General features: G+C 37.6%; 1 protein-coding gene across 2 annotated transcripts in view; it reads right to left on the minus strand.

The window, feature by feature from the left end:
- gnat2 (guanine nucleotide binding protein (G protein), alpha transducing activity polypeptide 2) overlaps positions 1–27,781 on the minus strand; it is a 38,043-nt gene that overhangs the window by 1,747 nt on the left and 8,515 nt on the right. The window contains 7 exon segments of one of the 2 annotated variants that reach the window (NM_001142105.1): positions 371–524; positions 1,324–1,453; positions 5,161–5,289; positions 6,305–6,462; positions 6,773–6,914; positions 7,650–7,692; positions 13,349–13,867. In NM_001142105.1, coding sequence (NP_001135577.1) covers positions 371–524; positions 1,324–1,453; positions 5,161–5,289; positions 6,305–6,462; positions 6,773–6,914; positions 7,650–7,692; positions 13,349–13,466 — 874 coding nt within the window. In that variant the 5' untranslated portion in view covers positions 13,467–13,867. 2 annotated transcript variants of the gene reach the window in all.

Here is a 27,781-nt window from a genome sequence, read left to right on the forward strand (position 1 = left end):
CGGTCTCCCATTTTCTCTTCCAAAATACAGTGTAGCATTGTAAAAATATAGTGTGACATTTTCATTTTGTGTGCAGTTTGGCGATTCTGACTGGTGTACCATAGACATTAGTCAGTTTTATATCCAGGTAGGTTTGAGAATGTTGCTGCCAATCCACCATTTCAGCCACTGTCTGGTGCACTGGCAGAAGAGAAGGTGAAAAGAAGATGCAGCTATTTGTCCTGAATAAACACACCAATAGAAAGTGGCGATACTTTGTATGACCCTTCATTTGTTATTTCTCTGTTAGGCACACAGGCCAATCAGACTGATACCATACTGGAATGGTCTGTAAATGGCCACCTTAACCCACACAAGAAGAATTGCTCACCATCGTAATCTGGAAAACAGATGCTTAGATGAACCTTCTTTATCTTTTGTTCAAAAAGATCTTTTTTGTTTAGGAAAAGGACAATTGAAGTTGCAGCAAAGAATTTGTGATTGCAGATGCTGTTAAACAGGTGAAGGGATTCGTGCATCCGGTTCTGAAAAAGCAAAATAAAACATAAACTTTTTTGTTACCTGTATTTCACAGGAAAAATACATGTATAACACAAGCTTTATTTGTGCCATTTATATCATAGTAATGAAAAAAATGTAATCATGATTATCATCATTGTTTCACTTGATGTGTTTAACTTTCCAACAAAAACTTTGGCTTTTGTACAGTCATAAACTACCCTTACTTAAGGAAACAAATAAAGAACACCCAGCAGTCTGATACACAAAGGCTAACTGGTGGGTTATCAAAGACCATGGTCTTTGATATATGATTGACAGCTGGGATTTTTAAATGCCTTTATATTGGGTATGGATGTGTGAATAAAACAAGTAATTTGGGCTTTATGTTTAATTTTAAAAGGACTTTTATTATACAGATTTTTATGTCTTGGTGTCAGGTCCCCTTTAATAGAATAGCTCTCCTCCATTGTGGGAAGAGAGCAGGGGAAGGGAATGTATGCAGTGACTTACCTTTCAGACTGTACAAGTTAAAGGTCAAATTGACAAAACTAGCATTTTCAATAGTCTGTTGTTGACGCTGTCCAAAGTTTAACTTTTGTCATTTTATTCTATTTGTCTTTAGATTTTTTTTTTTCAGGGGATAGACACGCTTGCCAAAGTAGAAGTTGCTGTTTGCTGGAGGGTATTTGGCATCTGATCACTGATTAAAAGAACTTAAATCTTTCACTGATGCTTAAAATGAATTCTGCTTTCACCCTTGGTATGTCCACATGTTCATTAGATATGTGTGGCAAAATGTTTAACATTACCAACTCAACCTACCACTTCTTCATCTTCCACCAGTACCATGTCATAAGCACTAAGCGCCCCACAGAATATGATGCAGGTGACACCCTCAAAACAGTGGATCCACTTCTTACGTTCTGACCTTTGGCCTCCAACATCAAACATCCTGTTACAAATAAAGGAATTGAGGCATTATGAAATCATGAGGAACAACTGATGAAATGAATCTTGAAAACTTTTGATAAAGATTTTCAGTATGAATAAGCCCAATTTTTTTTTTATTATTACTGGCCCATTTTTTTTTTCTAGGCAATTAAGGTTCAGTTCAAGTCCCCCAGGTTTATTTACAAAATGGGCAAATTTGTACTAGTATAGTACCGTATACTTCCTACATTCAGTTAAACATTGCAAATTATTGATTGGTTGCTATGGGTTTCAGCACAGATTACTACTAATACAGTGATGAGCATATTTAAAAACAACATAATATAGATATATACACACACACACACACACACACACGTGTTATAATAAGTAAATAGGAAGTAGTTCAATTTACATATAACATTAAAACAATAGAAAATATTTAAGGGAGCATTTTTGGTGCCAAAACCAGAGATTTTGAAGTGATTTATTATGCGACAAAAAAACCCCCAAATATTGCTTAGATTTACATTTTCTCTTACAAAAAACTTTTTTCGGTAGGGAGCACATTTAATGTTGCACTGGTAGAAGATTTAGTAAAAGCAGAGAAATGAAAAGATCCTGAAATGGTCTTTAAGAAGGAAGGCTCTAGATATGGGGAAAGGTGCAGCCGTGGCCAGACCAAGATATCTGCCTTACTTATAGTATTTCCATGAGCAGGAAGTTACAGGAAAATCAACATCAGCAACATGAAAACCAACTAATTCTTTAACTTCAGACTCCCGGCCAATAAAGACATGACTGGGCAATGTGGAAAGTGAGGGGTGGGCTGAGAAGGTATAATAAAAGCCTTATCTGAATTAAAACTAGCACTAGTTTTGGCAGAGGATTTAATGGACATGGTCAAAACATGTTCAAGAGCTTTTGAAAAAAAACACAGCCCAAAACTGCAAAATATAATTAAAATGTGTGATGAAGAAAAAGTGCGTTTTCTCTAGGGATCAGTGTACAAAGAAATTGCAACTTCTGATCTTCTGATTCAGACTTCAGTCTTTTTGAGAGAGAGGTTTCAAGAAATAAAATATAAAAGTATATACGGAACGATAAAAGAGTAAACAAGAAAAATCTGACTAGAATGAAGAATTTGCTGAGCTGTTAGATAAACGCTTTCCAGAGCCTTCACAGAACTAGAAGCCAGCGCTCTGGCTGCTCTGCTGCAAGCTTGGGTATATTTTTCCTCTAACACGCAAAGTATTGAGTAAAGGTGGCCATACACGCACCAATATTTTCATACAATGTTCGGTGCGTGTATGGCGGAATACGAAGGTGCCAGAGCAAAGGCAAGCGTTTAGTACTAAATTATCAGAGAGGGGAAGAATTCTTTTATTTCTACCTTCATATCTGACGATTTAGCTCTAAATGTTAGTGGAGGGTACAAACAAACGGCTGCAGGAAAGATCATGATTGTAACATGCATGACCATCATACAATCCTCAGTGACTGGAGTTTATTAAGAAAAGATTGATTCAAAAGTTTTACCACTTGCAGTTGCAGACACAATGCTAAGCTCAGTCTACAAAGCAAACGTATTATACCCAGTATTTTGGATTTTTTTAAGCAGGTCTGGAAAAGCTTAAACTAAATAACTCCACTTATTCTGGATGTTCTGAAGCAACTTTCCTTTTGAGCCTGTTCAACAAGTATAGAATATATCCTTACATGTACTCTTGACAGGTATTGCCTCAGCTAAAAAAGCAAGCGAAATACAAATCCAGTCATCTCAAGAGTCATTCATTCTGACTGATTAGTGCTAAGACCTAATTCAGAGTTCCTACCTCTACCATAGCCCTTTGAAACCTCAGTAAGGCTGATGTCTGGCGGGAGGTCTCCCCAAAATGCCTTTCTACTGGCAACATAGTGGATCGCCAGTGGAAAGGCATACGCAACGCTTTGTTTTTTTTGAAGTTGCACTTCTTGTGTTTCCTCCTGCACGCAAATTCACGTGACTTCGGAAAGATAACCACGACTAATCTCCCCATAGGACAGGAGCCTTACAGTAAGAAGATAGATTCCACCTACTGATTGTAATATTACTGATTGTAAAATATGGAGATAGACTGTTCACTATTATTTCAGGGCAAATAAAGGGACAAACAACTGCTAATTAAGTAGCAGTGGCTAATTACACTGGGGGTGCAGTGTAATCAGTGTTTTATGTAAGGAGGACTGTGGTTGGAGGGGGGTGTGGGCCAAATTTTGCATCAGGACCCCTGGGCTTTAGGTATATAAGTTAAGAATTACAGATGATTATATATATATATACATATGTTAAAAGTGTTTTGAACACCTCCAGGAATAAATATTTTTTTGTGAAAATATGCAGTTCTGTACCTATTCAGACCCACACAGGTCTCTTCACACAAAGCTTTTAAAAAATGTGCAAAATATTTTTTGCTACACCTATTCTATAGCACAACCTGGCTAAAACCAAAAAGTGTGTCAGGAAATGAGGAATGCGCCAATTCCTGCTTCTGGTTTTGACTCTAGTCCGAGCCTATTTCAGCAGGATTCAGATTTGGGTAAATCCAAGCAAAGGCTCAAACTGAATTTGAACCCTTAAAATCATGTTACTTTTCAGTGCACCCCTACAGGAGAACTTACCAAAACCAAAAATATATATAAAATCCACACACAAAAAAAACACAACTTGCAGAGAGTTATATCAAGGTGGTAAATGTGTGTTAAGTGTTAGATTCACTTTAAGCCCTTCTGTATGTTTTATAATTAAAGACTTGGTGGAGGACTCTTTGCTTATGAGGGGATTAACTTGTAGGAGGCATTGCTGGTTGCCTGTACAAAAATCCACAAGGAAAGTCTTGTGGTATTCATGTAGCTACTAAGTGAAAAAGCACTGGTGATTAGAAAATGTAAAGAGCTTTGCTGTAATCCAAAATAAGGTTTAAATATGTAATGGTCTGTGCTGTTCTATAAGCCTTACTAACCTTTCACAGTCCTAATGGAACACAAAGTTTGTGTCAGAGCCCTTACACATGGCTTTTAGCATAGTGGAGTTTATGGGCATTTTTCTAGGCAGTTTTAATATTTTTGACTTCTAGAGAACAATAGTGTGAGTCTCTGGATTGTCATCCAAACTTTTCTTGAAGCTGTCTACTGTATCTGCTAGTACAGATATCGGACCCATTATCCAGAAAGTTCCGAATTACAGGAAGGCCATCTCCATTTTAATCAATTCACATTTTTAAAAATGGTTTTCTTTTTCTCTGTAATAATACAACAGTACATTGTACTTGATCCCAACTAAGATATAATTACTCCTTATTAGAGCCAAAACAATCCTATTGGGTGTAAATACTGTTTAAATATATTTTTTAGTACTTAAGGTAGGAGATCTGAATTGTGGGAAGACCCCTTACTCGCAGGGCCGGATTTCTGATTGGGGTGCCCCCGAGGCCACCTTCAGTAACTGACAGCAGCACAGAGCATGTGCAGTGAATAAGCAGAAAAGAAAATGGGGGGATACTGGGGCCATATTGGAGGCACAGATCTTCCCTGCTAAAGGGCTGTGGTTGCCTTGGGCCAGTACAGAAGCCCAAAACATGTACAATTTTTCTGCCCTACTTCTTTAGTTGAGCTTTAGTTCCCCTTTAATGCACCAGACAACCTAGGTGTTGCAGTACTATCATGGTATGCTGTTTTTTTATCAGGTACCTGAAGTGAAGATCTTTAAAGGAGAACTGAGATTCAATGATTCCTGTTGTTTTAACTCTGGAGCGTAGCACATCCTGCTCATTAGGGATGTAGTTTGAGGCTGTGATCCTGTCCAGCTGGTTCAAGTAGCTTGTGAACAAAATAGGAGGGATTACTACTAAACACCTAAAGGAATATGGTCATCACATAATTACTACTTTTTATAATAAAATCACCCCACACATACTTTTATTGACATGAGTGGAAACTGTCCCCATTTGTGACAGGCAGTTTTGGGCCTAAAAATGAGAAGAGAAATGGTAGGGTATTGGGTGTATTTTCGCTAATGGGAATACTGTGACATATGTATAAGAAACCAACAGAGAAAAAAATACCTAGAACTACTTTGGATGCTTTTTTGTCTAGATATAATGGGATAATGTAATAATGTCAAAAGTTTTCCTATATCTAGTAACTCATAGCATCCTTTCTAATGTGTGTTTTCAACCAGGTGGCCAGTAAATGCTGCCTGCTATGGATCACTAGCAGGGTCAGACTGGGGGGGCCGCACCCCCAAGGTGCCCTTGCCATGCCCCCTAGCCCCCCGCAAGGGCCTCCGCCACCCGCTCAACGTCCTACCCTGAGCGCGAGTAAGTGAAACTTACTTTCAACATGTCAGGGGAGGGACACTGGCAGCCACTGGCAGCCCTGGGATTTTAAAGAAAGTAGAAGAAGCAGAAAGAGAATCGCTCACGCCTAAGTACCCTGGACAGGTGCAGTTTTCTGCTAACAGCAGCACCTCCTGGGGTATCACGTAAGTGCTTAACAATCAGTGAGGATTGCCTAACATTTGGCACCCCCTCAGTGATTGAAGCTTTTGCTTCTCCTCTAAATCTATTTAAAAGTTCAGCAACCCCATAGACAGTGGTGTAACTACCATACAGAAGACACTGTGGCGTCCTGGATCTTGGGGTCTGCTTTATGATAGTCCCCCTCACCTGTGAACCCACCACAAGGCAAGTAATAGATTTTTTGGTCCATAGACTTCTGTCACTTCAGATTTTTTTATGCTGAAACTGTCTAACAAGCTGCTGGTGTGAACAAGGCCCAAAGATTTCTAGTCAGCAGCCAATACATTTCTAATATCCACATTCATATCACTCACTAGGCTGCGGAGTCATTGAGCTGGTATTCTGCGGCTCTTTCAAAGCATGCTTGCACACCGTCATCTTTCCACAGTTTTTTTATCACGTCCACAAGCTCTTGAGGCATTGTACCTTCCTCAATGGAGTCTGCCAGGTGGGAGAGAATGCGTCCATCATCCTATGATGAGGTGAGGAAGACCGGGTAGGAATAGGAGAACAATTAGAAAGGCACTATTTTTCTGATTTAATTGAAACAGAGGACAGATAATGGGAAAGGAAAACCAGCAGATGGCAGTCTCAGTATATTCTGTAGATAGAATACATTTCAGAAATTCTTAGCAGGGAATCTCTCCACAGTAAATACAGCTGGCTGGTTTACTGCACACTGCCATCGTGAGGTACTGGTTGCTAAAATGTTTTGATTTGGGGTTCTTTGTGAAAGAATGTAAAAGCTACCAATAGTTAAAAATGCCAAAGCTGATACTGACCGCTCTACTAGAGTCTCCATAATCAATTCCTAAAGTGGACATAGCACGGATAATGGCCAGGATGGACTGCAGTATATTTCCATATATGATAGCTCTGAATTCAATGCATTCTTGCTCTGAGTACCCATCCTGGTGAATAATTCTTTGGGTAGAAAAAATGATAATACAAAGAAAAAGGCATAATTAAAAAAATAGAAAGATACAATGAAAATATGGGATAACATGACTGATACAATTCTCACCTGAAAACATTTTGATGCAAAACTATTCATTCTCAATGAAATTGCGTTACCTAACACATTGTTAAAAAAATGAAGTACATTTGGACCTTGTGAACCTTAGACAATATATCCATAATTGCATCTCCATTTAAAACATTTTAACTAAATTCACTTGAAAGGAGCTTTGCACATGGGCATGCACACATTGTACTTAGCAATATATCTAATGAGAACAATGATGGACTGGGATGCGAGGGGCCCACCAGAAAACCGTAGACCATAGGCCCACTTTTCAAACTATTTTTCATCCACTTCTTACATAGTCTCTATATTTTTCTTGTTTTTTTTCTTTACATACTATTCTTCTTTATGTTTAGTTGAATTGTTCCCATAAAGATATAGCAAATGACCATGAATTAGGCCAAATGGCTAGCAGCAGGAGGGCCCACTGGGAGTTTACCTGGTATCCCTTTGGGCCAGTCCGACACTGAATGAAAATGTATATTACAGAGGCCATTGCAGGAATACTGCTTAGCCCTTTGGCCCATTCTTCAGTTTTAAGCCTCCTACTAAGTCCTGTTGGACTGTGTTTAATGAAATAGTAATGTTTAGATTTGTACAGTTTTTAAGATATTATCATAGCAAGGGGCACTTACTTCATCTGCTTAACAATTGTGCTTTTGCCAGATTCTCCAGCACCTGCAGAAAGACAAATCAGCAGAGCAAATTGGTATAAATTACTTACTGATGTTTATATATGGGGGAGAATATAAAAAAAAACAAAAATTATAGGTAGTACCCAATACACTTTTATACGAGAGGTCGTTGCAATCTGCTGTTCAGCTCTAATGCTAAAAGAAAAGTATTTTATGATTTTTTTCATAGTCAGTGGAAGAATGAAAAAAATCCCCTACTAAAAAATGACACAAAGCAGCAGAGATTTTAAAATAATGTATATATAAAAAAAGTAAAATTTTTGCTTTCCATCTGTCAGGCTGGAAATTTCAACTGCTATATGGTTGGTTGCTTAATTTTCTCAGCAACCAGGCAACTACTTGAAACTCAGAATCCAAGATGAGTAGTAGAGAGCCTGAAAAGATAGATAGGCAACAGAAAACCGTAACAGCAGTTAACAGTAACACTTAACAGGAACCACTGCTTTTTATTAATATGGCACACGTCAATCTGGACATACATATTAGCTATTTATGATCCATGTTCTAAAGTATACCCCTTAAAGTGATACTGACACTAAAAAATGACTCTTCAAAATATGAATGTACATAAAAAGTTGCCTATAGGTCATGTTAATTGATTTTCGCTGAGAGATTTGCTTTTGTAAATAATTGTTACTTGAAGTTCCTAAACCTGACTGTCCCTTCTCAGCCTGTCAGTTATAGCTTCTAATGCTAACGGCCCTCTGCTGGACAAATATGGCAGCCCTCTTATAGGGGAACATGGGGGATCAGACAGGTAATATAAAAGCATTGGGCAAATACTTTTATGGCAAAAATGAAGGTCATGCAAAGACAATGTTATGATAGATGTAAAAAAAGGTTTAATTTCTGGTGTCAGTATCGCTTTAATGAAAATCATGTCAGCCTATTACTCCATGTGATCAAGCTGGAGCAGAATGGGGCTGCACTTCTAAAGTGATCCTAACAGTCAATGATCTGTATGGCCAATATGGTGGAATGAACCTTGTACATTATTAAGTCCAATCAGTTTTAGAGAAGATTGGGGCTAATATACTAAATAAGTTGCCAATAGCTGTCAATTATTTGAATCTTGTTTTTTCAGTCTTATGATTCACAATTACAGTTAGCAGACAGGCACTATTTTGTTAACACTATTATTAAGGCAAGTTCTGTATCACTCCAAAATCTTGTGTATGTGCTAGAATAGGTAAAACCTGATGCCCATGCACAAGCACTGACTACACACCAAATATAATGGAGAACTAAAAATGAATATGCTAGAAATGCTATATTTTATGTAGCACTGATTATAACTGATGACATAATCAAGTCCTGTTTATAATGATAACTTACAGGATATTCATGGCTCTTTTGTTTTATAAAAGGTTATACATGTGTTGCAGGTGAAATTAAAAAGTAAAATGCTTAGTCTGACTTTAAAAACATTGCCAGCAAAATTATTAAACAGGAGAGATGGCTAGTGTGTTCATGCTATTTATGTTCACTTAAACAAAGAACCATATATTTTATAAATATATTTCTTATATAATCTTGCATTGCTAGGTTTCTTGGCCTAGAATGGTGCACAGACTTGTGCTGTATGCAGTACAATAGGGGCAGCATATAGTGCACACCTGGGACACTACCTAGCTTACACATAATTCAGAATGCTCAAGGTAACTTTGTATTTTTTACCTTTCCTTCTCATTTAATAACTGCTATAAGCAGATGTTATAACCTGCTTATAGCAGTTATTAAATGAGAAGGAAAGGTAAAAATTAAGTAAGCTTTATCAGAAAGGTCTATGTAAATACAACCATAAGCAACCACAGAGTCCTCTATCAAAAGAAACACAGGATTTCTTATCTCCTTTTTTGTAAATGTTCTTGGGTATCCGACTTCCTCTCTTAGAAAAATTCTTCATCCATGGAGTCTGTGCAGTTTCCTTCCCTCTCCTGCTCCCCCCTCCCATAAGAATTCATAAAACTCACTCCCCCCACCCTTAGGAATGTGTAATCTGAGCTACAACGACTAGAGCTGCAAGCAGGAAGCTACTTAAAATGGCAGCTGCTATCTTAAACAAACAGAGAAAGCTTCTAGGGCTCTTTACTCAGGTATTGTAATGTTTTCTGCAGAATGAATATAGTGTTCTAGGTGACACTAATGTGGCGAATCTATTGGTAGTAAAATGCCAAAATGACTTTCCTTCTCCTTTAAGTAGAGGGATTCCATTGCACCTTACACTGCTTCATTCTGCAACTTGAACAACATTTTTAATTTGGATCACCCTGTACAACCATTAATCAGTGAGCCCTGACATCTTTTAAGTCAGCCTATACATATTAAAGATTTCTTTGCAGCAACATAGCTAATTTTGTAATAAATAACATCTGACCACTCTTTAGCTCCAAATGCTGAAATCATTGTACATGTATAGGATCCAGTATATTTAGAACCTGAGATTTTCCAGGGTTTTGCTGTAATTTGATTCCTAATGCTTTAAGGCTACTAATATTGTTTAACATTAAAACCAATTGTATATTTTGCCACCAGTATGTACAAGTGGAGCATGTATAGCTATGCCCTCAGTGTCTCTATAAAGCATATTAACAACTCTTGAATAACACAGGTAAGAACCTGTGTTATTCAAGAGTTGTTAATATGCTTTATAGAGACACTGAGGGCATAGCTATACATGCTCCACTTGTACATACTGGTGGCAAAATATACAAGAAAAGTTGGGGTGTATTTGTTACAGGTATGCATAAATGCATGCTGGTTTAGGTTGGAGTCAAAGGATTCAGGAAAAGGCCAAAGGATTCAGGCAAAGGCCCCTTCTAAAGAAGCTTCCTGGAGCTAAGCTGTACAGTCCCCTCCTGTAGAGGGTTTAGTAACAGCAGCTCGGCAAAGTCCTCTACTAATCCTAATCTGTGCCATCCTAGCACAACTGCATTGCTACTCAGGGACAAGAATAGTGAGTACGCTGCCCCTATTTAAGGCTTTCCATAAGCTGCTCTGTTTATTTTACAACATGCTGGTTTCTACTTTAATAGGAAACGCTGACACCATGTTTGCTTTATCACCTTCACACATCTGCCAGACCAAGTTCACTTTAATTTCTTGTTGCCTCTTTCCTCAAAGTGCTGAAATGCACTGCTTGGAGAGAACAGTACTGTCAGTACATAAAATAACCAATACAGTTGCAAGAAATTCCAAGTTTTGGCTTTCTCATTGCTCTATGCTATGCTACATGACCTGTCAACAGTGAGGATAGGTCAAGTAGAACCAGCATACAAAGGTTTAAAATACAGTCAGAATGAGGGCTAAAGGAAGATGTTAGGGGAAGCACACAAGCTATTTTGCCCACCTGAGGTGGGCAATAGGTATAGGCCATTGGACAGAGGACCGCATCAATGAGCCAATACAGTTCCTGATCCAATGTGGTAAATCAAACCTGCCCTATTGACACCTGCCGACTTTTGCCCAGATATCAATTGGGGGGCCTGCTGGGGGGCCCTATAAACAGGCAGATAAGTTACTGAATTGGTCTAAAGGACTCAAAGCTTGAATCTGCCCATTTATGGCCACCTTAACTGGCTGGGCAAATACTTGAAAATGATCTTATTCGTTAGCATGGCAATGACCTACACACAGGTACACTGGCTTGTCAGCCTTCTTTTATTTGGGAATGTGGCAGTCAGAAATCGCCAGCGCTCGGTCTAACCCACGCTGTAGCGTTGACCAGCTGCTAGAAACACACTATTGTGCCAGCGCTCGGTCTAACCCACAATCTGGAGTTGACCAGCTGCTATAAACGATAAAAAGCCATTAATTATACACGATAAAAAGCCATGAAACAATTATATGATGTGCACACTTTCCGCAAATGTATCCTAAAAATGCCCTGAGTATAATGCAAACATACTTTTCTATCTGTGTAAGCCTTCTTTTTTAGTATAGGCTAATTTTAGTGTTTGCGTAATGAAACAGATAATGTTCTTTGCAGCATCCTCCTTCTCAACTCTGCACTGACATCTCTCATCTCCTGCTAATCACCTTCAGAAAATCATCAAGCTAATGAGCAGCAGCTGCTGGTACAGTTATATTAAAGGATTAACTGCATCGGAGATCAACTCTTTGCTCTAGGACATCCACGCTTTACATCACTATTAACATTTCTTTCACTTTCATGAAAGTGTTGTACATTTTATCTGCCATCCCTATCCCTTTGAATATAATGTACAGGCATTAACTCTAGGTGTCATGGGTACATTTTTTTGATACTAGAGAACAACATGAGAATGTGTTTTCAGGTCTGTACTTGGATTTAAAATACGCCCTGGCATTTCAAGTCCACAGAGTCTTTAAAAGCCTCACCAGCCCAATAAATAGTGACTGTCTATGGCATCTTACAGCAGCCCCTTTGCCATTTGCCAGAGTCCACAGATTGTTTTCCCACTCTAAATGTACATCCCCTCAATTTTCCACAAATTACATAGTAATGATATAGTCACATATTAGTGTCTCTTTGATATAACTACTATGTGACTCTACAAAGAGAATATATTGTCAGAGCACTGGCTAACCATGCTGGGATCAGTGTGGCAGTGGGCAGAAATACCAAAAGTTGGTTATCACTTTACTATTTATTTTATTCTAAAAGAAACCAGAATCTCATTCAAGCATCTTAGAAGAAAGTTACTTATTATATAATTAAATATCCTTGAATATATAAATGTTTATTGCACACATCTGTAATGAATTTTGGAATCAATGAGGGGCTGCTGAGGTTAGCTGTACATTTTAAAGGACTCTCTATTTAAGGGAAAGTGTAAGAAACTCTGTTAAAAGAAACTTCTGTTCCACTGTCAGCAATATTACTGTATACTGTAAATAGTGTAGCAGGAACATGTTCCAATGCTAACTGTAGAAACAAGCTTTACACGATTTGATTTAAGAAGAATGTCCTGTTCATTATGCACATTTTGGTCATCTCTCTTAACTGTTTAAAATAAACAAGTTCATACACACACAGCTACCCTCTCTACTTGCTTATTCGCATCTATCTGCACTGGCATTCAATGTTTGAAATAAACAAGTTCATACACACAGCTACCCCTCTACTTGCTTATTCACATCTATCTGCACTGGCATTCAATGTTTGAAATAAACAAGTTCATACACACAGCTACCCCTCTACTTGCTTATTCACATCTATGGAGCTCTTGGCAATGACCAAAAGTCATTCAGTAGGTGTTTTTAGGATGAGTTGGCAATTTCAACCATACTCCCTATGCTCTACATTGCCACCTATTAAGGTTTTGGGACAGTCTGAGAAAGCTGATTTTCATGTCACTGTCTGGTTTCAAACAGTAAGAATAACCACACAGACCTGCAGAAAATCTTGGCACATTGCAAAGCTTGTGATGCAAGTTTACTCTATATATCAGCATAGAGATTCAGTAACGCTAATGTCCCCCTCTGATACATTTGAATAAACCAATCTTTTTTTCATAACCTTCAATCAATTCTGCCTTTGAGTATTTAAGAGAATAATAATACCCAAGTAAACAGAAGTATGTACCTGAATCATATGCACCAAGCAATGCATAAACATTGTCATCACTGATCCCCCATTGTTCATTTCCCATTCTCACCCAACAGTAGAAGTTTCACAGTCTTGGCATCCATTGCTGCATCTTCTTGTAGTTTCTTCTCTAGCTCCTTTGATCGTTTTGCAAGCTCCTTGTCTTCTGCACTTGCTCCGCTCCCCATTTCTTCTAATGCTCTAGAAATGCTGAGGATCTCAGTGTCCTCGTTACTTTGAATATTAACCTCTTGACCCTCCACCCCTGTACTTGGTATGCTTACGTTTGCTATTTTGGATGTCAAAAGGGTGCTTGTGCACCCTATGAGTTTAGATTCCTGTATACCACTTTCCTGAAAATACCTGAAAACCTTTCCCTTAGCTATCTATGGTTTTTATTAGTTTTTGTAGACAAGTTATCTGCCTTTAGCAAACCCAATGCAGTGCCCCTTGCTTCTGTCTCTCTTTCTCTTCAATCTATTTCTCCTTCATAGGGCTCCACTTTTTAAGTCTGCTTTGTTCTGTCTCACTTGCTAATGTCTCATCTTTCTTTTCAATGCCTTCTGTCTTGATCTGCTCTCTTTAGGATGAGTTTTCAGGATGAAAGCTTTCCAATTATCACCTGACCTATGAAATCCCATTAGGAGTCTTTGAGATTAGAGATGGGTGGGGATTTGAGTAGGACAGGCGTAATAGGGAACATTCACATTTCTTGAGGGACAGGTAGAGAGAGCTTTGTTTGTTCTTTGCATATAGTGTTTGAGTACTGAAATTATTTAATGCAAATATGATTTTGGGACATATATTTACACAATTTATTATCACAGAGTAAGTATTATAATAATAAGAATAGGCCCCTTATCACCAATATAAAAAGGTCAAAATTAAGCTGTGGGAGTTGTAAAAGTGCTTTCAAGAGCATAGCTTTGGGTGGTAGGCATATTAAATTACCAAACACCTAAAAGCTTGCTTTCTTTGTCATATATCTCAAGGTCATTCATCCTTCCCTTACATACCAATTAATAGCCAGTCTTGGTTTGTAGTTATGTATGTGCAGCCACTGTTAATACAGAAAATGGTAGATAAACAGTTGTTTGCAGCAAAGTACCGCAGTGGCTTGTGCTCATTCCACAATGAAGATGATACAGAAAGCATGTTACTGTTGTCGTAAGTATTACCTCATTTGCTATATTGAGGGCTGAGTGTATCTCAAGTGTGATTAAACTGAAAGTGATAAGAAAGCTGATACTTATTTACGCTGTCCGCCTGTATATCAATGCCAGGCACAGGGCATTCTCTGCAATACTATCTCATTTTCTCTCTGGCATACACAATGCCCTGCCCCCTAGCAGTTGCTTTGAGATCCTCTGAGATGTGTTGATTCAATGTGACAGGTAACAACTGTTTCTAATCCTTTAGCTCTGCTGCCACGATCTCCTGACACAGGAATCAGATGCCCAATCTAAGCTCTTTAAAGTGGGGGATTTCAGATTTAATCCTGAATCTATCTGTCCTCCCCAAGTCTTCATACTGCAAAACAGCACCGGGCCACACATACTAAGCTGTGTCCTACAGCCCTTGGCTTTATTCAGTTTCACTGTATTCTACAAAATGCCTTGCAGTACTGCCACTCCCATGCTGTACTTTGCCCTAAACACTAGCCACCCAAACAAGTTTTAAGTAAACCAATATTCTATTTTAAAATAACTTAGTTTGTTCTTTTTCTATAAAAAAAAAAACGACTTACTTCCAAATAACACTGCAGCAAAGAAGAATAATTTAAAGAAAAACCATACCACCAAACAATGTAGGTCTCTATTAAAATAAATTGCATAAACAAGCTCATATGCAAAACCCTGCTTCATCTAAATAAACCATTTTCATAAAAATATATTTTTTTAGTAGTATGTGCTGTTGGGTAATCCTAAACAGAAAATTTCCATTTTAATTATTAAGGTGCACACAAACAAGCCAAGGCACACATACATGCTAGGTCACATCAGCTAATTAATGGACAGAGTTCTGCCTTTTGCTTTCACACTTCTTTCTGTTACAGTTAAAAAGGCATTATTTCTGGTCATGTGATCTCTAAAGGAGTACACAGACCATCACTAAATGGTGGATGAAGGATAAGGATGTAATAAAAATATTAACTGTTAGGCGAGATTCTTTAATAGGTCACTTAACATAATAAACTATCTGCTGGTTAAAAAACCTTGCTTTTTACTTATTCAATGTAGTTATACGTGTATATGTTTAAATTTCGAACACGATTTGTCGCAGTGACGCAATTGTACTCTATGGGCGGAACTGAGTTAATTAAAAGTCACAGCGCCTAATCGCCCCATGTGTCTTCACCCTAAAGGAACACTTCAGTGTAAGAATGAAACTGGGTAAAATGGATAGACTGCACAAAAATATTTGTAATAAAGTTAGTTAGGCAAAAATGTAATCTATAAAGGCTGGAGTGAGCAGATGTCTAACATAATATCCAGAACTGTACTTCCTGCTCTCTAACCTCTTAGTTTGTCAGTGACTTTAAAGGAAGCCACATGGGACACAACCGTTCAGTTAATTTGTGAACACACAGGTCAGATTCAAATGTAAACTAACTGAATAGTTATGGCCCATATGCCCCTCCCCCCCTAAGTAATTGATTGGTTACTGACTGCTAACAGCTTAGAGAGCTGAAAGCAGGAAGTAGAGTTCTGGACATTATATTAGACATCTGCCCACTCCAGCCATTATAGATTAGATTTTTGCTTAACTAACTATATTGAAAACATTTTTTATTTTAAGCAGTCTATCTGTTTTGCCAATTTTTATTTTTTACGCTGAACTGCTCCTTTAAATAAACAGTTCAGTGTAAAAATGAAAAAGGATAAAAAACCCAGAGTCATTTTTACACTGAACTGTTCCTTTAAGCAGTCCTGGAAAGATGCCATTATGTTAGGTACTCTCCAATACAATTGCTAACCTTGGACCCCGGGCTGGCACCCAGCAGTGACTTGTGGCTATCAAGGAAGGTGCTCATGCACAGTGAAATCAGAAATTTACTTCACTTCTCATGCTCAGTATCTGGGATACTGAAAGCACAGCTGGGAGTAAGCTTAAGGGCGAAGACACATGGGGCGATTAGTCACCGCAACTTTTTGAAAAGTCACAGCGACTAATTCGCGCAACAAAATTTCGAACACGATTTGACGCGGCAACACAATTGTACTCTATGGGTGGAACTGAGTTAATTAAAAGTCACAGCGGCTAATCGCCCCGTGTGTCATCACACTAAAGGAACAGTTCAGTGTAAGAATGAAACTGGGTAAAATGGATAGACTGCACAAAAATATTTGTAATATAGTTAGTTAGGCAAAAATGTAATCTATAAAGGCTGGAGTGAGCAGATGTCTAACATAATAGCCAGAACTGTACTTCCTGCTCTCTAACCTCTTAGTTTGTCAGTGACTTTAAGGGAAGCCACATGGGACACAACTGTTCAGTTAATTTGTGAACACACAGGTCAGATTCAAATGTAAACTAACTGAATAGTTATGGCCCATATGCCCCTCCCCCCCTAAGTCATTGATTGGTTACTGACTACTAACAGCTTAGAGAGCTGAAAGCAGGAAGTAGAGTTCTGGCCATTATATTAGACATCTGCCCACTCCAGCCATTATAGATTAGATTTTTGCTTAACTAACTATATTGAAAACATTTTTTATTTTAAGCAGTCTATCTGCCAATTTTTATTTTTTACACTGAACTGCTCCTTTAAATAAACAGTTCAGTGTTAAATAGAAAAAGGGTAAAAAACCCAGAGTCATTTTTACACTGAACTGTTCCTTTAAGATGGTGGTATGGCACTTCTAGGAATATACCTTAGAAGTTGTGTTTTTTAGAGGAGAATTGGCATGGGTTCAAAGGTCTGCAATTTTATTCACTGGCAGGGGTGCCTTATAACTGCCAAGTGAATTTAATTTCCTTGTCACTAAAGTGGGACAACCTGTTCTCATAGAAGGCAAAGGTCCTTAAAATGCGTATATGTGTATTCCCTTTAGAAACAAGGAACAATAAAGCAAAACAAAACTTTTAAGGGGTTATGTAATAAATGAAACTAACTTTGCCCAGGAGCAGTAACCCATAGCAACCAATCAGCCACAAGCATTTACCAGTCACCACTTTAAAAGCAAACATCTTATTGGTTGCTATGGGCTACTGCTCATGTGCAAACTTAGTGCCTTTTATTACAAATGGAGGTTAATGTTGTAACAGAACATTTTGCTAAGGGAATACATGCATTTAAGGAATTTAAGTTAGCTAGAATTAAACCATTTTAAAATTAACTAGGCAACTAGTGTAACACTGAGGCAAGGTTTGCTTATATTTGAAAAGAGGGGCTTTTGAGAAATATAGTACTATTATAATATTGTATACATATTTTGTCTAAATGTAAGTATATTCATCAGTAGACCCTTGGATAGAACGCCATCTATGAGAGATGAGTTTTGTCTTTAGCTGTGGAATGTTTTTTTATGGTGAAACAGTACAGATGTGAATTTTTTTTTCCATAAATTGGATGTACAATCACAAACTATATAAACAAGAGAGGTCTGAAAGCATTATGAGCAACAATGAACTACAAAGTTGCCATTAATCATTCATGTAGCACAATAGTTGATGTAGAGGTTGAACTCAAGATTAATTTTGTTAGGCATTTTATTGCCTTTAATAGGATCGTGTCAGTAACTCCTAAATAAAATCAGCTGTTGTTTGGTTTCTCTGAAGTCTTCTTCACTGTGTAGAGTTTACCATGGTCCAACAGAATGTAAATGAAGCTCTTTTAATGACAGGTACAATCAGGACTGGCATATGAAAACATTTTGAAGACATTACATACAAGTATATTATGGAACACTGCTACAAGCATCATTAAGACATATTGGATGACCATTAGGCCATTACAAAGATCACAGTGTCCCTAAGAAATTGATGACTGGGCAAGAAAAAAGCTACAAAGAGGCCAATGGCATTAAATGAGCAGCAAGGATTTGTGACACTTCAGGTGTATTGAAACAATTTTTTTCATATACAAGTCAGAGCCATGAAAATTATTATGCATGGTTTATTATTATTAGTATTAATACAATTCTTTTTAATTTTGAGGCCTCTACATACATCATAGATGAGTAATTCTTGGCATGGGGGTCATTTATAAAGTTTTCACAGTGCATATTTTATTTGCATATGGTTGTTTTGTGCATGTGCGTGTTTTCCCATAAACGGTTAAATTTTGCACTGCTGTGGCTCTCTTTCCTATTTTTTCAAACCGCTATAAAATGCACATTGTGCGTCAAAATTTGCAAATGGCTCGCAAATGAGATTGAGGTTTGTGTGAGCATGGCCACTGTGCATGTTTGTTGTGTGAGAATATACCGCCAATTTTCACTTTGTGGCTTAATTCGAATGCAGGGCGTGCGCATAAACATAAACTCTTTTTTTAATACAATCGCACTGCATATAAAATTTGCAATTATGTTTGCACATTAAATGCACCAATTTACTCCAGCTTTCTAAATATAAACATGGGCATGGCAAATATGTTCACTGTGGAAAAATTCTGCGCTGCACAAAGTTTATATATAAGCACCACTGATTATAAAACAATTGTGACATATTGCTTATATTTATCATGTCATATATGTAATGTCTTGTCTGCACCCAAGAACATGTGGAACGTAATTTTTCTATAAAAGTTAAATATTTAGCAAATATTGGTAGTTTGAAACTGATTTTGAATTCTTTATAATGTATACTCTACAAATATTATACAGAAGGCTGTCTGTTGTTTGTTTTTACAGGCTCAATTAAGAACGAATGTGAGCAGCAGAAAAATGGTAACAAATATTTTTTAATCACATATATTTTTTAAGCAACAGTTTTTCCCTAGAAGCAGATGCCCACTAAATACAGGAATTAGGATCTGCTCTGGTATATTCACATGCTAATTGTTTTACATAGTGCACGCACCTTCCGGCACACTAATGCAATGTGTCAGTAATGAGATTAGACTAACAGATTGAATATATAGACACAATTTTCTACCATGGAAGTAACACTGCTACAAACAGGTGTTAACATCTGGGTTCCCCTCGGTTTGTGTGGTCTGTACTTTGCAACTTGCACTTAATTCATCATAGCTTTTGATCTGATTGAAAAAACATGGCATCCCCATGTCTGAGAATTTCTTTGTTCAAATATTGTCAAACTGGGGTACCTGGGGCTTACCAAACACATAAGAGCACTTGCCACCACAACCTCTCACAGCTTTCTCTTCCCCCCATTCGTCACTAAACCATATATGGGCAGTGCTAATATTTTTAGTTTCTTTTCAGAGGATCTCTGCAGAAAATGAATAATGAGCATATTAACTCTAGATATGCCAGTAAGATCACTTTGGGTTTCCCCCCAGGTGGTGCTCCTCTTAGGGCAGTGGCAGACAGGGAGATAAGTCGCCCCATGACAAATCTTCGTTGCAGTGGCAACTAATCTCCCCGCAATGCCATCCCACTGGCAAGAATGTAAATTGCCGGTGGGATGGCATACATGTAGCGATGATTTGCCGAAGTCGCCTGAAGTTGCCTTGAGAGGAAGGTTCGGGCAACTTCGGCAAATCGTAGCAATGCATATGCCATCCCACCGCTGGGGTGGCATTGCAAGGAGATAAGTCGTCTGCAGCAATGAAGATTTGTCAGAGGGCGACTAATCTCCCTGCCTGCCACTGCCCTTAAGGAATACTGTAACAAGTTTTTTCAAAAAGCATCAATTAATAGAGCTCCTTTAGGAAACTTCTGCACTGAAATCCATTCAAGACTTTCAAGCACTAATAATTGTTAGAAAAAGTATGTTCTGGTTTTCCCTTTGCCTTTCAAGCCAGCTCATTTTCAAACAGGGCCGGATTTCTACTACCTTGGCCGACTGGCACCCAAGCACCAAGTGTGCTAAAGTTTCTATGCCTCCTCTCCCCAAAGCTCCATATGCGGGCAAAATATTCTGGTGCAGCTGGGCGGCAATGTGCAAAGTAAAAAAAAGAAATTTTTTCCACTTTGCGTGATGCACCTGGGTTTTTGCAAAAATAGACGCAGGTCTTTGAGCTCCATTTGGGAGCAAAGAGAACCTGCTGTATGGATTTTTCTGCTTATCTCTGGCAATATATCTGGCCTCAGTCATTTCCCTGATTCTATCACAAACTCCTAAACTAACTCTATCCTATCATTCTCACTGCTGGTCATATAAGAAACACCAACAGAACCTGGAAAAGGTAGAAAAGATTTAAAGCTCTATGCTTCTGATGGGGAAGCAAAGTTTGGAGCAAAGTTTACTCCTGCTATAATACTTTCTCTTAAAACCTTGTGAAGATACACTTTAAAATGGAGTTTTTAACAGGTGTATCCCTGAAAGTAAGCATGGTTTGCCACACTTTAGAGTTAAGTAGGGTCACATATGATGTAGTTAAAACAAGTTATAACAAAGTTATATTGCAGATGCAAATTCCTGTGAAATTATGCATGCATAACCTTACACTTAGAATTGCTGATTTATGAGTATGCTAATCATTCTTTTTACATTTATTGTGGCATGCTTCACTGTAATAAGTACAGAAAGGAAATATTTACATGAAGAGTATAAAGCGCTTGTTGTTTTGAAATCTGAACAGGTGCAATATGATTTAATATGATTACATGCAAAGGCCTAGCTAAAGTAACAAAACACTAGCATATGACTACAGGCATCATGTTTTTACATCGGTGTGAATGAAAAAGCCAAATTACTTTGTTGGTTTGTTTTTTCCAGGAATAAAATATTGATTTTTTTCATCAGTCATGATAAGGAAACATTTTGCAGCAGACAAGTGAACAGGAAGAACCAGTACCTCTCCCTCTTGAGAGTCCTTAACAGTACTACATGCAAAAAAATGAGGAGGAGAAGACTGTGTAATATCTTGTCATCTTCTATGAGGACAATTTATTTAATTTTTGGGAGCTATGTTGTGTAAGAGTTTAGTTCAGTAACATACTGATCTTTCCTGCTAAACTGACTGATCATTACCAGCATGTTTGCCAGGAATTTTTTTGTTCACATCAGAAGTACAGTATCTCTGTGCTAAACTTTAAAAAAGCATTTTTTAGCTCTCTCTGCACTAGCGATGTGGCCCCCTCTGGACCCGCTCTGGCGCTAAAGTTGTAATTGCGGAGCGGAGAGAAGGGGCGGAATTACCACTGACATGAATATATAAGAGAAAATAATTATACAGAGAACAGTATTTTAACCCACAAAACAATGTCAACACACAATGAACTGATGCCTGATTGCACTGCAAAAAGATGTAAACTGTATTTATGGAGAAATCTGTTAGAACTGTTACTATTACAACACTGTCAAGTTTTGTGGTGGTGCAAACAGAGGTTCATGGTTCTCTTGGTAAAATTTGATCCTGGGCCTACATACATTTCTTAATTCCACACCCTTTGTCCACCTTATCCCTTAACTTAAATAAAGAAATGTGTGTGGTCACCACTTCTCACATAATTAAAAAAAAAGTAAGATATAATGTATGTCCATATAACATATATCTATTTTTGGCCCCAGAGACAAAGGGCAGTATTAAGGTATGGTGCTGGTTTACTGTATACGTGTACGAGAGGTACCCCACCCTCAGCTACGCTGCCAGATTAAGTTAAGATTAATATTTCAAATCACACACAAGCTGTGTTAGCCCTAAGAAATGCCACAAGATAATGGAAATAAAATTGCTGCTTGTATTAAATATATTAGATAGCTTAAACAAAGGTTTGGCAAGTGAGAAAATACAAGATCACTGAAATTAAAAGTAAAGGTAACCCATTGACTTGTATCTTGGTTTTAGGAATAATTTCTTTTTCACCTTTGAGGCAAATTGGAGAAGATTTTTTGCCTTCCTCAAGATCAACTAGCAGTTGGGCAGTTGTATTATGGTTGTCATGAGCTTTATGGACAAAACTAGCAAATAACTGATGATTAAATAACCAATTATCCCCTGCTCCGTGCAGGGAGGAGCAAGAATCCCCAGCTCTCTTTTTTCCAAAAGCCTCTCTTCACTGCACATAAGGCCAAGGGCATGCTAAGTGGATTGACCACTTTCCATTCAGGAGAATTAAAAGAAAGGAGTCCTAGGTTCTTGAAAGAATAAAAATATTACAATTTAGAAATGTAAAGACTTATAAAAATAAGCTATGGATAATGCTAGGGAGGCCTACATAAAATATCTATAAATATGTTAAACAAGTGCAAAGATAAATGAAGAAAGAAGGGGTGGAACCCTTCTTATCATAGGGAGGTCAGTTGGTTGAGATACTAACCTGCTATTTTTCATCTGTCTGCACAACTGAGGAAGCAGCTTCCTTTTAATAGACCCAATTCTAGTAATTAAACTGCTGCTACATAAGATACTAAGGAGGAAATTCCAAAGAGGCTTGAACATGTAAAGGTGAACACTGGTCAGGGACCGAATGGGTAGGCTGGGTACTACACAAGCTTAGCTTTGTGATTGCTGATTTTGATTAATTTTTCAGGATTTATTGAGATCTTGCACTGTGCCAATAGACTGGTGAAATGCTAATATGGTGCCACTATTAAAAAAAATCTTAGTCTGAAAACTAGTAGTAATGTTAGTTTGTCATCAGTTGTAGGAAAGCTTTTGGAAGGGCCAATATGGGATAAGATACAGTGGATATAAAAAGTCTACACACCCCTGGTAAAATGGCAGGTTCCTGTGCTGTACAAAAGATAAATGTGCTGTGCTGAGACAAAGATAAATAATTTCAGAACTTTTTCCACCTTTAATGTGACCTATAAACTATACAAACGGAAATCTTTTAGGTGGAGGGAAGAAAGCAAAAAAAACTAAAATAATGTGGTTGCATAAGTGTGGGGATGTAGCTGTGTTCAAAATTAAGCAATCACATTCAAATTCATATAAATAGGTGTCAGCATACACCTGACATCATTTAAAGTGCCTCTGATTAACCCCAAATAAAGTTCAGCTGCTCTAGTTGGTCTTTCCTGACATTTTTTTAGTTGCATCCCACAGCAAAAGCCATGGTCCACAGAGAGCTTCCAAAGCATCAGAGGAATATCATTGTTAAAAGATATCAGTCAGGAGAAGGGTACAAAAGAACAACCCAAAGCATACATCCAAATCAACAACGGAATGGCTTCACCGGAAGAAGATTAAAGTTTTGGAATGGCCCAGCCAGAGCCCAGACCTGAATCCGATTGAAAATCTTTGGGGTGATCTGAAGAGGGCTGTGCACAGGAGATGCCCTCGCAATCTGACAGTTTTGGAGTGTTTCTGCAAAGAAGAGTGGGCAAATCTTGCAAAGTCAAAATGTGCCAAGACTCATACCCAATCAAAAGGTGCTTCAACAAAGTATTAGTTTAAGGGTGTGCACACTTATGCAACCACATTATTTTAGTTTTTTTGGTTTTCTTCCCTCCACCTAAAAGATTTCAGTTTGTTTTTCAATTGAGTGGTACAGTTTAAAGGTCACATTAAAGGTGGAAAAAGTTCTGAAATGATTTATCTGTGTCTAGTTTTTGTACAGCACAGGAACCTGACATTTTATCAGGGGTGTGTAGACTTTTTATATCCACTGTACTTAAATACATTAAAAATCTCAATACTTATGAGTTTGTGGCAGCATGGTTTTATGTGTAACATAATTGCCTTTTATGAGGAGGTGAGCAAGAGCCTCGATCCTGGGCTGGAAGTTGATGTGATCTACTTATAGTTTGCTAAAGCGTTTGATACAGTACCACACAGAAGGTTAACAGTTAAATTAAGAAACAGAGGCCTGGAACATACAATTTGTGCTTGCTGAAGGATATAGATTATAAAGAGTGTTTACAAATGGAACATTTTCTAATTTCACCAGAGTTGTTAGTAGAGTACTGCAGGGTTATGTCCTTGGCCTTTTGCTTTTTAACATGTTGCATGTTACTTTTTTTGCTGGTGATTTTGCAAAACTTTAAGATCTGACAAAATTGGAAAAGTGGGCAGTAAACTGAAAAACGAGGTTCAATGATGATAAGTGCAAAATTATATAAAATAATATAAATGCAAGTTATACCCTAAATGTTAGTGTGTTGAGGGGTATCCTTAATTGGGAAGGATCTGGGGATGTTTGTAGATAACATGTCATCTAATTTCAAGCAGTGTCATTCTGTGGCAGATGGCATATTCTATTAATGCCTTTAGGAGTGTAATTTCTCAATCCAACATATTATTAAAGGCAATTATGATACAGATACATGTGAAACATACAAGCAGGTTATTTGGCTCATGATAAAATAGACAGTAGAGTGTGTGAATGTTATAGGGACCTTAGAATGTAAAGCCCACTGTAGCAGAAAATTATGTTGCTTTGGAGCCTGGGCTGTGGGGTCAACTATATTGTAGCCCCACTCATCATTGCAATAAAGTTCACTGCCTGCTGCAAATAAACAAGTGGCCAACCAGGGTGGGATGGGGAGGGAAATTCAGAGGGCTGCAGCATGTGCTGGGATCCCTGATGATTTTAATCGGGGATCAGATCAGACGTAGTTATGCCACGTCTTATGATAGTTCCATAAACATTATTATGGTTGTTTTGTTGAATATTGTTTGCTTTATGCCCATATCATTGTGCACAACTCATTGCTTCTAAGCCATAGTTGATGGGCACAAAGCAATGAGCAAGTAAATAGAGTTTCTTTACATTATACATTACACTGGCAATGTGCTAATGCCTTTTATTGTGTTTTTAATGTATTACAGACAGGGGAATATCAGAATTTAAATCCAAAGTTTGCCAGTTTACAGCAACCAAATCCATAAGCATTACTCAAAATTATTTTCTTGGCAGATTGTTTTTCTGCAAAGGCTTTACTATGGCCATTATAACATAATGCATATGCCTCTCCTATATGTGCGCTACCTACACCTGCCTAGTAGGCTGTACTAGTTAATATAGATTTATCATAGTAGGCCAATTTAAGTCACTTTTCTTCAAAACTACCGGTATATAGAAAATCTCTGTACCTGGTTTGACATCTCATGCAAATCTTATGGTTTCCACTGTGCATGTATCACCATTAACCCTTGACAACCACAAGTTGTCTTACACAGCACTCCTGGCAAACATAATAAACAGACATGCCTGCATTAATATTGTTAATGGCAGGCACAAGATGCAGACAGCCTTTGGTTTGAAAAATCAAAAGGTCTGCAGAATCAAAGATAATATTCACTGGATGGTACAGTTGTGAAGCAAAATAACAGACAGAGCTGGAAGGTATAAATTCAATCTGTTTTTATGTGTTGTCATGTGATTTGGAGCCATGCTATCCATAGAAATTTAGGTTCAATTTTGCAAACTGCACAAAGTGATTATAATTTTTTGCCTATAAAACCAAGCTTCTGTGTCCTTGGTTTTATAAGGTCAATTAAATCAGCTACAGCAAATTCAGTCCCATGGTGCTTTTGCAACCCCAATGACCATGAGCTAAACAAAGAAATTCACAAAGCTAGGGGAAGCACATGGATACTGTACAAGGCTGATTATAAAAAGTAAAGTGCTGCTACAATATAACTGTATGACTGTATTCCACGCTTGAGCGCATCCTTGCATGCTCTGCATCAGCTTAAAAATTAATATTCTTACTGCATATTCAACTATAGAACTAAAGCAGGCATGGGAGAATACAGGAAATACAGTTTGATTAACAAACTCGAATGGATTTGTCATAAAAAAAGCTTTAAGCAGAAGGTTAGTTTATTAGTACCTTGGTCTGGCACTGCTTGATATTACCATGTGACAAGTCAAGTTGGCATTCAATTATTGGGAAAGTGCAGATAATGCTGACAATCTAAACTGCCCTAATATTTTAAAAGCACAACCAGATGCATAGCTGAGAGACAGTGGCAGAGGAAACAAGTGTGGGAAATAAGGTACTTACATGTTAAAGGCATTATTTAAAAAAAAATAAATAAAAAAAAAAATTAGTGCAATGTATAGGCAGTTTTACAGGAGGCATTTGCCTAGTGGGCACTTTTCATCTGGTATAACTTCTGACTGTAGCATTTTATTTTGGAAAAAAGTGATCTTTCTAATAAATAGCTGGTACGTTTAGTGGAGACATTTTTTTTCTGTTGTCCCCATTTAGTAATTATAGTTTACACATTTCCATGGCAGTCAATGTGTACATTAGCAAGCACAGGTCATTTCTTCATTGCTTGCCTTACTATATTCACGTTCACCTACTTGATGGAAATTCTGTTAATAATTTCTTGTGGGCTGTGATGGCCCACCAATAAAATCATTGTCCTATTCCCACTGGTTGGCATAAAGCAGCCATGTACATAATATATCATGTATTTGCTACATATTCCATATAGTACAGTCTAAAATGACAATAATGTCATGTTAATCTGGAAAACCTATTTAATGATGATTATAGGTAAAATTCATGTAAAACAGCTACTTGTAGCTTGTAATTATCATAATATATGTAAAACAATAAGCATATATTAGCTTGACTGTCTAGTATGCCTTTTATTGGATTTGTCTGGTATTTGTTATTAGTTGTATGATCTCTGAGCAATTAATACACAGTAGAGTACCTTGCAAAGTAGGAGTTTATGCAAAAGTATTTGTTCTTTGACCAGGTGTGTCTGTAGCTGATTGCAGGGGCATAGTGCCAGATCTATAATCCGAACACATTACACTACAACTGATTTCCATTTACTCCTCTCCTGTGGTAACATTATTCTGGTCTTTACTGCAGTCATGTTGAACACATGGAACACAACAGCTAGTGAAAAGAGAGGTTAGTAGTCATGCTTCCACTCATATTATTCCTCAAATAGACTTTGGTTGTTGCCTACAAACTACTATGTTCGAGAATATGGCGCACACAGACATTTATCCCCTAAAAGGAGGTGATAAAAACATACATTAGTTGGGTACAATTTCAGATATTTTGCCTAGAATAAAAAAATTCTCACAGATGTACCTAAATTAGTTGGTATCTAGTAAGTCTAAAGCAACTGGATTTCCTTGAAAAAGTTTCACCACTCATCAAAGCAACTTCTTCAGTTCAACTGAGTGGTTGGGGTTTAAAAGCCTTTGATGCGTTTCTCACCAGAGTTCCAGAGCAAAGGGTCAGTGAAGCAAGGTCTACACCAAGGGGCATATTTATTATTCTGTGTAAAACGAATTTGGTGAAAAAACGGCGTTTAAAGCTGTGTAAAATAAATGGAGAACATCGCCTTCCAAACTCCAGATTTTCCACTGTTATTTTACTTAAGTTCCGGAGGAAGAAAAAAACGTGTAAAAAAATGACGCCGTTTTTTACACAGCATAATAAATATGCCCCTAAGCATTTAAATTGTTTATGGCCACACTAAGTATTTTAACTGCCAGAAAATAAC

This window comes from Xenopus tropicalis, chromosome 2, assembly GCF_000004195.4.
Source record: "Xenopus tropicalis strain Nigerian chromosome 2, UCB_Xtro_10.0, whole genome shotgun sequence".
In the NCBI taxonomy this organism is placed as follows: Eukaryota; Metazoa; Chordata; class Amphibia; order Anura; family Pipidae; genus Xenopus; species Xenopus tropicalis.